Source organism: Periplaneta americana, chromosome 14 (assembly GCF_040183065.1).
Source record: "Periplaneta americana isolate PAMFEO1 chromosome 14, P.americana_PAMFEO1_priV1, whole genome shotgun sequence".
Lineage (NCBI taxonomy): Eukaryota > Metazoa > Arthropoda > Insecta > Blattodea > Blattidae > Periplaneta > Periplaneta americana.
This window is the reverse complement of record NC_091130.1, coordinates 84,672,578-84,685,234: the sequence shown is the minus strand read 5'-3', so window position 1 is coordinate 84,685,234 and position 12,657 is coordinate 84,672,578. Positions and strand designations below refer to the sequence as shown.

The 12,657-nt window shown below is 32.0% G+C and overlaps 1 protein-coding gene across 1 annotated transcript in view; it reads left to right on the top strand.

Moving 5' to 3' along the window:
• Window positions 1-11,974, top strand: part of LOC138713529 (netrin-3-like) — a 595,020-nt gene extending 583,046 nt beyond the window's left edge. Inside the window, exon 6 of the mRNA XM_069845701.1 lies at window positions 3,820-11,974. Within this exon, the coding sequence (XP_069701802.1) occupies window positions 3,820-3,961 (142 nt within the window). The 3' untranslated portion in view covers window positions 3,962-11,974. The remainder of the gene's footprint in view (window positions 1-3,819) is intronic.
• The last annotated feature ends 683 nt before the right edge of the window (window positions 11,975-12,657 follow it).

Genomic DNA, 12,657 nt, shown 5'->3' with positions numbered 1-12,657 from the left:
ACTGTGAGCAGTATGGAATGAAGATAAACGTCAACAAGACAAAGACCATAGGAAGAAAAGTAAAGAAGGTAAACTTGCGAATTCTAAATGAGGCAGTAGAACAAGTAGACAGCTTCAAATACTTGGGGTGTACTATAAACAGTAACATGAGCTGATGCCAAGAAGTCAAAAGGAGAATAGCAATGGTAAAGGAAACTTTTAATAGAAAAAGAAGCATCTTCTGCGGACCTCTGGAGAAAGAACTAAGGAAGAGACTCATGAAATGCTTTGTGTGAAGTGTAGCATTATAGGGGCAGAAACATAGACATTACGACGAAGTGAAGAGAAATGTGGCTATGGAGAAGCATGGAGCATGTGAATAAGAAATGAAGTTGTATTGGAAAGAGTGGGTGAAGAAAGAATGATGCTGAAACTGATCAGAAAGAGGAAAACGGATTGGCTGGGTCATTGGTTGAAATGAAACTGCCTTCTGAAAGATGCACTGGAAGAAATGCTGAATGGGAGAAGAGTTCGGCAGAAGAAGATTTCAGATGATAGATGACATTAAGATATGTGGATCATATGCGAAGACTAAGAGGAAGACAGAAAATAGGAAAGATTGGAGAATGCTGGGTTTGCAGTGAAAGACCTGCCCATGGGCAGAACATTTATGTATGTATCTATGCGGAGACTAAGGGGAAGACAGAAAATAGGAACGACTGGAAAATGCTGGGTTAGCAATGAAAGACTTGCCCTTGGGCAGAACACTATGAATGAATGAATGACTATCATTTATGCATGCTGTTTCCATGTAGTAGGCCTATTCATTTTGTGAACCAGTAATTTATGTGCTTTAATGCTTAGCTGAAATATAAAATAAATAAGACTCGCCTTCCTGAAAACTTGTATGAAATTCAGTTCCAGAAAGGCCCAAAGCACCAGGGGCTATTTTGCGGGCTACCGGGGCTACCGGCGGTAGCCCAAGGAAATTACAAAAGAAAAAGTTTATAATATAACATAATGTAATAATTTTGTATTATTAGTTTTACCATAGTAATTAAAATTAAAGTAATTGTTAGATATATTTTGTGTAATAATAGGGTCAGCGGTAGCCCAAACCCTTTAACCAGTATACGCCTCTGCAAAGCACAGTGTGTGCATTTTCAATTTCATTTGTCTCCAGCACTGCCAACATAAACATACTGTATCATATAATTTTCCTGTAATATATAAAACACCATGTTTAAATTCTGTATTGAAGGGGGATACTATGTTGGTGGAACCTTAGTAAGACAGATTGGAGTTCATAGCATGTGTGTATATATTCCTACAGATAAAAGTGGAAAAAGAAAGAAGAATGCAGGCCAACGAAAAAAAAAAAAAAAATCAAAATATGCTGGCTGATACCTGTCCTGAACAGAATATGAAAATGATGATCATGTTGCTATTTCACTCCCTTACCGAGTCTGGAGCCTTTGACGAAATTATTCGCAAGTTTCTTGTGCCTGGATATAGCCTACATTTTTGTCCTGTCTTTCTGGTTTTGAACAGATAGAAAAAATTAAGAGAGAAACAGTTTCAGTACTTAGCCAAAATGGTTGGTGTGACGTGATTAAAAAGGCCATACTGTACGCCTTTCACTGTTAAAACGTCTAAAGAAGACTTTAAAGATTTTGCAGTTTTCACTTATGTGACCAACAAACAAAAGCTTTCGAAAAGGGGCTCGAAAATACTATACAGAGCAATGACAAGATAAATTTTTCTTGTTGTTATCAACACCAGTTCCACTTCAAAGTGGATTACAATATCGAATACCAGTATCATGGGAAATAGCCAGTTTGCTGAAGGATGTGCGAGGTCGTCCTACGGAGATGAAAAATATTTTTAAATATGCTGGAAAATCTTCCTATAAAAAAATCCATATGCAAGGGAAAACTTAAATGTTAAGTGAGAGATCTCATGAAACTGTTGGTGTTCATGCCTGAGAAGTAAAAGATATTTTTTCATAATCTGCCACCAACTGTGAATGAACCTGATGATATTGAATGTGTATAGATAATAATAAGACATATTATTAAATTGCCTGAGTCACTAAAACTATTGCAGTTTTATTTTCCTAATATGTTTGTACTTCAAAAAAAGAATCAGAACACACAATGAAAATTTGTATTTCCATAAATTAAAATTGAAATTTTCATAATGAAACATGTACTCACTGATTCTATGGCACGACCAAATCAAAGGAATAAGGTTATGAGATTTGGTACTTGGAATGTAACAAGTCAATATAGAACAGGGGGGGGGGGGGTAACATTAGTAGCAGTTAAGATTTTCTAAAATAATGTTGCATTCTTCAAGAATGTGTGTAATAAATTTCAGTACTGGTACGGTACTGTATTATAGACTCAAATGTGGCTTAACTGTGAAGTTATAAATTTCTCTTGTGAAAATTTTACTAATGAGACTTAACTCGTTTTTCCCCATATAGTCTTCAAGTTCTATTTCATATGTTATTGAACGTCATTTCAGTTACCAACTCGTTTTTCTCACATATGTTTTCTCCTTCAGATTCCCATAAAAACATACAAGTGAAGCTTTACTTTAGAATATTTTTCTACAAAAATGTTTAACTTTCTAGAATATTCTGTTATGAAAGTTGGGTAATTTGCTATGAGACGTCGTTGCACACAGACCAGTTTTACACTAAACCTAAACATACCTTATCTAACCTTTGATTACTTATTGCTTAAATAACTACTACAGGGTTATTGTAAAAGTAGTCTATATGTAATGACGTCTCCTAGCAAATTACCTTAAGTTGTAACACACAGTGAAATACACAAATTCGTATTTCAAATGTGTTATACTGTAGTCTGCTGTACATAAATTTAGTTTTTCCTTCATCAACCTTAAGAACCAAGTGTCCAGTTTTACCAATTAATTTGTGAGCTAATTTTATGAACTCTTCTTTACTATATGAATTTATGTATTACAGGTACTATAAAATTTATATTTTAAGTCGCAATTTCTCATGAGGATATCTAAATTAGTTGCTCCTTTCATACTGTACCGGTACTTATTTCCGACGATTTTCAATTAACTTAGATGCCTAATTCTGAATCTGGAAATTGTTTATCTTATTTCTGTTTAAATTCGTGTTAATTAATTTTCCTGTTTGATTTACCAGTATTCTTTCTATAGGTATATATTGTCGGTTACTGTTATTGTTGTAGCTGTTGTTCCTCCTGATGCTGATTCTGTTGCATATTTTAATGGTCCTTAGATAAATACCATGAGATTAAGTTTCAATGAAGTGTCTACTATTAGGCCCTACTTTTCTTTGGTTTAATTCTCCAAGTTCTATATAATTTAGATTTAGACACTTGAGGATATTTGAAGAAGTTCTTTTTCCAACATGAATGACCATGTCTTCTGTGTGGAGTTTAAATTCATTATGATCCCCTGTTTTGAACATGAGAATTGCTTTTGCTCCTTTCTGTTTAAATGGTGTTAATGGATTTTTCTTGTTTGATTGTTCTTTCTGAAGGTCATTTCTGTTGTTATTGTTCCTGCTACTCATCTTAATGGTATTTAGATCAATTCCTTGTTACAATGAAGTGTCTATTATAACTTTTTTTTGTTCACTTCTCAAAGTTCTGTATAATTTAGATTTTGATACTGAAGTATATGTTGAAAATGTTTATTCCAATATTAAAAGCTTGCCGTAGATGATTTTCAATTAATTCAGATGTTCTGTTCTGAATAGGAAATCGCAGTTTGCTCATATTTTTTTTTAAATTCTTGTTAATGGATTTTCTTGTTTGACTGTTCTTCCTGAAGGTCATATCTGATCCTGGGAAAGGAGAAAGAAGGGGACCATCCAGGACTGACTGTGAGTCGACGTTCGATTGTCATCGAGTGGAAGGATGAATGGCACAGGCGGATGCGGCGCTTCCAGCATCGGTCACGCAAATGCAAGTAAAGGAAGAGATCCATGCAGAAGTTACGTACTTTTTATATACACTTATGTTCATGTCGAAATCAGTGTCATTTTTCGATATTCTGAAAGTTTCTTAAACTACAAAATGGAGGAAGTTATCGCTAATTGAGATTGAACTGACAACGTAACAAAATACTTTTACAAGAAGTTGCGAGTGTTTCTAAAAATCCTTATCAAGAGGCTAGACAGGTCGAAGAGACGAGTAACAGTGGTTGTGGTGGGTGAAAGTTACCAGGACGTGTTTTGGAAACTGCCACAGAAGACGTGTGATGGAGAGTGGCTTATGGATGAACCTGGGTTTATTTAAGTTGCATCAGACTGTATGATACTCTACGCCCCTCTGTCTCTTCCCAATTATGTTATTAGTAATTTATTGTTCAAAGTCTGATCTTAAGATTTCTTTATAATATAGTTTCTTCTTTCGATCAGACAAAAAGGGGTGCCGGTATGCATAGAGCAACTGTATAAAATACTCTTGGAGAGAAAAAAATGTGCAATGCAATCATAAACCTGGTTTGTGTTTCAACTTGAAAAATGCTTATGTTTTCAAACCAAGCTTAGCAATTTTGATCGCAAGGTGGTTTTAATTGATTTTAACCATCCTCGTCAAAATGAATTTTGATCTCAAGTGATCAAAATGACAAACTATGTATATATGGAGATAAAATTATTTAAAAAGTGGCACTCAGAAGGAATAAGTTATACACTAATTTAATTTAATATAACATCTAAACAGTAACATATAATTGGCACACATTTTTTGTATCTGATCCAAAAATCTATTACAAAGTTATTGCCAAATCTACTACAAGAAACAGAATAAAAGATAAAAGCAACAAATCAATTTCTAAAACTGAAATGAGCTCAGTCTTATTTGACTTCTAGATTCATAATATCAGTTAAGAAGATCCTGCAATTTAAAAAAAAATAGAACTATAATTAATTGATTAACTAGTGGACTTACTAGTGTTAATTATGTAAGATTTGTCCGGCTTACAGCTCAGAGCCTACTAGATCATGGCGCCATCTCGAACTTCTCTGTGCTGTTATGTGGGTGTGTTTGATTGTTGAAAGGTGTTGAAGAGTGGAGTCAAATAGTGTGTGTGTACTGAAATTGCCGGACAAATCTTACATAATTAACACTAGCAAGTCCACTAGTTAATCAATTAATTATATTCAGGGGTAAAAGTAGTGTATGCAAGATTCAAAATGGAAAAATAGAACATTCAATTAAGCTAGTACCGTTAAAATATCTCAAATATAATTTTTTAAATTTTAAACCATCTTTGACCACTACCCTAGTTAACTTACAGATTTAGTGGCTTCTTTGCCAACTCTGTTTCAGATAAGTTTACAATTAAAAATTCTTGTAGGATATATACTATAAATCCTTCAAATGAGGTTAAAAACAGAAATAGCATCTAATAAGGGAACGTTCAACACAGGAAGATTGGATAGGAATTTCAAATTTTGTACATTGAAAGGTCACATTTATAACAAATTTTCTGCGAAAAAAAATTTTTCGAAATCGACCTCTAAGACAGTTAAACAGTATTTGAAATATTAGTAGTACTTTGGTAGTTTTTAGCTCTGATGTTGTCACTTGGAAGAAGGCAAGCTCTGTGTAGTACTTGTGTCGCGAGGCAATGGCGGGTAAGTACGGAGTCTGATATTGAACATAACAGTGTACTGTAGCTATAGAGCTGTAGGTTTAATTTGAGAGAAATTGAATACCATACTAGTCTGACTGTTTGCGTGATGAAATCCTTCACCATTTACACTCGAGAAATTACTAACTTGAATTAAATTATGTTAATCAATTAAAGAAAATCTCAAGTTACTATTGGAAATACTGCTTACTTATTACTTACAGTATTTCTTTTTGTGTTTCAAAGAGAGAGAATTACATTGATGCATAATTCCTAAAATAAAGGAAAGTCATCAATTTGCCTTGTTAGTAAATGAATAGAACATTTACGTTGTACAGTACTTAAAATAATTTTGAGTTTTGAACGTAACTTCACATAGATACATGTATTGAAAATTACTTTAGATTCTTTGAAGAAAGTGTTTATTTTATTTATATAATTGTTAAATTTATTTTACATTGAACACAAGAGTCATACCGGTAATATGAAAAATATAACACTTAGTATTTGTTGAGTCATATCATAATTGATTACTACAAATTTTATCATCTAACCATAGGCACTGCCCCCCCCCGCCCCCCAAACTTGTCTCAACTCTTTTTTTTTCTATTAACGTTAGAAAATATTGAATTCAAAAGATCTTTTTTTCTTTTGTTTATGATTAAGTTCCTGTGCTTAAATTGATGAATTAATATCTTCAGATCATGTGTCTGGACTACAATATTTATTTTAAATTTCAGAATGTATAAGAATTTCTACACCTCATTTGAGGAATGAATATTTCTTTTGTATCAGCCTGTACTCATCTGTTAGAAGTTTGCAAGTGTTCAGGCTGCCACTTGGAGAAATATGAATAACATACTGCAGAACAATGCTGGAAAAAGAAAAGTGATCCCGGTATAATGTGTAGGCTAAACTTAAAAAAACGAGATTAAATAAAATAATTAGAGTTTACATTTCATATGATATCTTCAGGAAGGTAAACTTCATACAAAAGAGTTTCTGTTAGCACTGTTACGTAATGGATGTGTTTCTGTATGAGAGAGAAAAAGAGGGAAATTGTTTTAAGTTATGCCTTATTATAATTTGCAGTAGACCTAACCTACAGTTCAAGTCCTATACAACTCGATCCGAAACATCGTGGATATGGATGCAACACTGTCAGAAACATGGCGCCGAATATACCTTTATTAAATAATATTTCGATATACTGTACCACAGTCAAGCTGTAATGGGGGGAAGAGGTACATGATGTTCCCGTAACCCCGTTATATGGGGATTCTATGGTTTTGCTTTGCCTCCCCAAGGAAATGGTTCTCTGTCCGCCTATGCATCTAACATAATTTCTCCTGAACTTCGTACCATCCTAGCATATGTTCTTATGGATAATAGTTTAAAATTACTGGTTCTGAACGTAAAAAGTGAGCCATTAAACATATTACAGATTAAAAATATACTATGTAGAATTTGTGCTTTCATCACTGCATGGTTTTCTTCTGTTTATGTTCAGTGAGTCTGTAGTGTATATAGACAGCCAGAAGATATGGAAGGACAGAATAAGAGAACTAAAGAAGTGATAGTGACAGGTTCTAAGAAAGACGAACCTGTGTCGGTGGGCTTTGTATTGTATTTGTGTACTTATTGTAAAATATACTGTTACAGGTTTAATTTGTGAGACCATTAAAAATACCTTACCAATTTAATGCAGGTACTATGAGTTTAATTCCAAGAAATCAGTTCATATTTTGTTCGTAACGATGGACTCTATTTAACTCTGCATTTACAGATGTTGAGTTGCAGCCTTGTTTCTCCCTCATCTCTGCCACACTCAAAAGGCTCTGCAATTACTATATTCACAGCGATATTCGAAACATTGTTTTAATACCTTTCATATTATTTTCGAAACTTTTTTTTGCACAACATCTTACACTAATAAGATGTATCAGTGTGCAAAATGTGAAGGTTCTTTTCAACCTTCCAGTGTTGAATGTTCTCTTGTAAATGAACGTAAAATTACCGAAGTAACAAGTGTGAAAACTAATTTCAACAAATAAAATGTATGCATGTTACAGTATACTACGTAATTTTAGGGCAATTGAAAGTAAACAAAGAACTAACACATTACGCATTCTAGTTTTTACAAATACATTAAAATTTTGAGTATCATCAAAATCACAAGTCACAAAGCATTCTTCTCAATTTCAAATGATATACCGTAACAATTAAAAAAATAAAGTTGTCTATGTACCGGTATCTTTAAAAGATATAAAAACAAGAGATGAAGAAACTGTTGCTTTTCATGGAACAGATCAAATGCCCTAAACTTTCAGTTTAAAATAAATATTATTTCACAAAAGTAAGCTATATTTATGATTTCAGGTTAATCATTCTCATCTGATTTGAATTGATCGGTACCTGAGAAAAAAGATCAGTGAGTTTAATTAAGATTATGTCTAGATCACACTCACACAATAACTTAACTAATAGATAACAAAAGTCATTAATGCATAATTATGTAAAGAAACTCCGAAGGAAGGAAATTTGTCATAAATCTCGCAATTTATCTCCATAACTACGGTAATACCACAAAAGATATCTGTGCCGATATTATAAATATTCACATTCTGAGTAATTGGTCAAATAAGCAGATACAAATTAATATTTGATAATTTTTTTATGGTACCATGAAATAAATTTATTTTTTTGTTTTATTTTGAAGATGCTATTAATGTTTACATGCATTTTTATTCCAGTGACGGATCCAACGACAATTTTATATTCTTTATATAGTGTTCTTGTAAATTTAACCTAAACAATATTTATTTTTATTGCATTTATAAAACGAAAACAATTGCGAACCTTACCTCACACATGTTGATCTTTGTATAGAAATACAAATATATATGTTTGTATTAATTAATATTTTCTGGTTGTATATGAAAGTACGTATACAGTTCATTTACCTGCATTTATTTTTTTATGTACCGGTACCGATATCTCCTTTCTTCGAATTATATTTCCATACACAATCTCTACCATCTGCTTAATCTTCTTAATGAAATTTATGTCATAATTCATTCAATAAGAAGTTTAAATCTGTATTCATAAAACTATGTCCACTGACTATTTTAAAGATGTGGTTTCTGCATTTTAATTCAATTCCTCTACCAGTGCTGCTGTGAGAAAATACAACTTTTCAGACAGAAGTAGTACCCTAGATACCAGTGTGTTTGGAATGAAAAGTGCTGTTTTCAATTGAGTGTTGTTTGCAAATCATGCTATCCGAGAATTGACTCATGCAAAATTTATTTCATTAAACACAATACCTACAGTACCAGTATATTACTTTCTCAATTTAATCTGTTTAGTTTTTTTGGTTTACAATCGTATTATATGCAAATTTATTTTGTTGTCCCTCTCCTCAGACGGGGTAACTGAGTTTTTATGATAATGGCATTATGCGTTTGAAACAGGATTTGTAATATTTTACTTCAAGTTACAAAATAATATCAGTGAATTTCTGTTTTGTCAAAACGTGCACAAAAGATTTGTGTAATGCATTAGCACCATTTGCAAAACTCTCCATGCATTCAAATGGACTGGAAGAAGCGAAAATAAGTTGTCTCTTATACATATGTTGTGAATTGAACTCCTAGTCTAATTCAAAGAAGGAACTGTTTTTCATAAGAAAGTGGCCTCATAAGGATATTTTCAACTAAGACAAACGTCTATTCTGGCATTTTATCATGAAGCAATTTGTTGTAGACTGTAGGATAGACACAGTGTGTCAATTCATCTTTGTCATATAATTGTTACATTAAATATTACCGCCCTTCCAAATAATATTACAAGGGCCTACTCCAGCCAAATTTGTTCGAAAAAAACAATAAAATATTTATCTAAAATTGATTAAATGTTATATGTCATTCAAGGCTTTTACAGCATTAAGTATATTGGAGTTCTTGTATTGCAATCTGATGGAAGAATTTTTCTTACATAAATGCTGTCTTTTATGAATGGAAAGCTATACAATTTTGAAGAGGTTTAGTCCCCAATGTCAATGTTTTTGAGAGAGATCTGCAACTCTTGAAAATAATCGAATGTATTTCTTAGTCATTAATCTTTTTTAAATATTAATTTTGATATAATAAACATTTTTTAGTTATATGTAAAAAAAAAAAAAAATACTGGTACACTCAAATCATGAAGAAGATCTCAGTGTTGCTACATGCAAGATTTCTCATAATATTCTTCTTACCAATACTGGAAAAATATTCCAGAGTTTTTAAATAAGAATAACAGTACTGGTACAATAAACTGAATAAATGTCCACACATGATATTATACAATAAGGACTGCTTATATCAAAATTACACTTATTGCCAGCTACAAGGTGAAAAAATAAAAAGATAAACCATAATTTTTAAAAATTAATTTACAGAACAAAAACAGTCTCAAATGAAATAACACGCATACAATTCTGAAGAAATTCACTAAAAATATACAATTCAATTTTAAAATGAAACTGTTCTGCTCTCGTTATGAAATAGAACTGTTTTGCTCTTAATAGGCTATGTAAGAACATTATTTTTATAATAACAATTTGACCGTATTGCTTAGTGAAAACAAAATGCACGTGAAATAAATGTAACCACAAAATTAATTTAAATGTGATTATCAGTTTCATTATGTAACCAATCCAATAAGCTCATTACTTGAAAACGCTCTTTCTTCTCGAAATTTAGTGTTATTTTGTAGAACAGTAAAATTTACATAGATTTTGATGAAATATGTCATACAACATAACTACCATTATGTGAATTAAAGTACACTTGTGCACCTTATTACATTCAACCAATAAAAAGGGAAATGCAGATATAGACTCTGATATCACATTTATAATGACTTAGCCAGGGACTCATTGAACTATATAAATATGCTGAAAACATCTTCCAGCAGTACACGAAGCAAGAACTCAAGATTCTCAAATATTGATTATATGTCACTTCATCAGGAAATAGAATATAATGATTATTATATTTCCTTTTAAAATTATGTCTTCAAGAAAGGTACTGCATTGCAAAGTGTGCATAAAGAGATGTAAATGCTGTACTTAGGACTGGAGAAGTATTGAATCTTTAATTAACTTGCTGCATCGAACCAAGTATAAACTGTTTCTAGATTGAACCAAGTCTCAGAAATGTTCTTGGTAATAATTAAAAGTGAGTTTTTGTGTGTGAGTGTGTATGAATGATTTTGTAACATGAATGTGTACAGCGGCTTACAAACTGTCATGTACGAAAAAGATAAAGTAAACCTGTACATTCACTTGCAGTCCAGTTTGAAATATAGAAGTTTACTGTGTAATGGTTGTGACAAAGTATTATATAGCTTAAGAGTTAAGGCAACTTAAAATATAAAAATATATATTATATATAAAAGTGAATGTGCATGGTGCTCCAAATGGAAAGTACAGCTTGAGGTGTTCACTTTGCAAGACAACAGGGTGGCCAGACGTTTGATGTACAAACAAAATTAATTTGTGAAATAAGTACTTACAAAACTAAATTTTAAAATTATCTTGTTTGGACGTATAATAGTTACTCTATAGTATAATACCGGTAATGCATGATAATACCAACAGAAGACTCTCAAATATTATATTTTTGGTTTAATTGTTGTATGTAACAATACTTTACATTTATATACGTTTGTTTCTATGCATTATTTTCACAGGTCGAATGTGCTAAATAACAAAATGTTTTATCTACAGCAAAGAGGAGGCTCATATTTAATTTACTGTAAGATGAAATAAATTCTTTATTCTCGATAACAGGATGCCGTTACCGTAAAAATAAACACTCAAGAAAATTTATTTTTCTTTTTAAGCAGAATTCTTCCATTCCATGTATAGTAAACGACTCCACAACTAGGTATCAGTCTTCGAAAAAGTATGCTTTTTGACATATTTACAGAAATGGAAACCATGCAAGAGATCTATTTCCAGTGACTCACTATTGTTGTTTTTCCCTTTGAAATGTAAATACTATTACAATGAAATTCAAATGCATTCTTCACATTAAGAAAAATGGTGAATTTTGAAAGAGAAATCTCTAAATTGAAATTAATTAGCTGAAACTTCAAGAATAAATAATTCATAATTGAATTTGGAAGCATACACTGTATTGTATGCATTGTATGTTGCAGACATTGCTTCTATTACAGTACAATAATTTTAATTCTTGAAAACTTGTAGGAAAATTCGTTGCTGTTATCAATGCTAGAAATCTTATTTGCAGTGAAGATACTACGTACATCAAAAGTTTCTTTTATAATTGCTATATATATATATATATATATATATATATATATATATATATATATATATATATATTTTTATTAGTTTTAAGCAAACTGTATTAGTGCCATAAGAAATGGACTCATAAATGCAAAAAAATGGTCATGCATAGCTTATTAATATCTTAAAGAGAAAATTATTATTGTCTTAAGCTACAGTTATTCACTTGATATACTAATAAACTTCGTCATGTAGGCAAGGTGCTAATTACCGGGGGTGAGGAGGGATTTTTCCTCTGTTAAAAAGTTATCACCCTCTCATAAATTCATATTAACATCCCTGCCAGGATAACTTCTATCCCCCTCACAAAATATAACTGTTTTAATACGAGTATACTTTACAAAGTATAAAGTTAAGCAAAGAAAATAATATTGATGTATTATCATCACCGGCAAGTTGACAACAATCAATAACTTAGGAATTATACTGGATGTTCAGTTCAAAATGTGTCTTGGCTCGCTGCATGCCGTCATGTGGCTAGCTGATGAGCCTAGAGAATTCAATCTTCCTACACTTCCGCAGCTCAGGTGTATAATCTAAGAGGCAGAGAAGTTGGCTAGCAAGTACGGCGTTCATTCTGAAGAGTACGTGCTGATACGTACGGTAACGCTGGTAGTGGCAGGAATGTGAACTGTTTGGAAATACGTACTGTCGAGATATGGGGAGAGGGT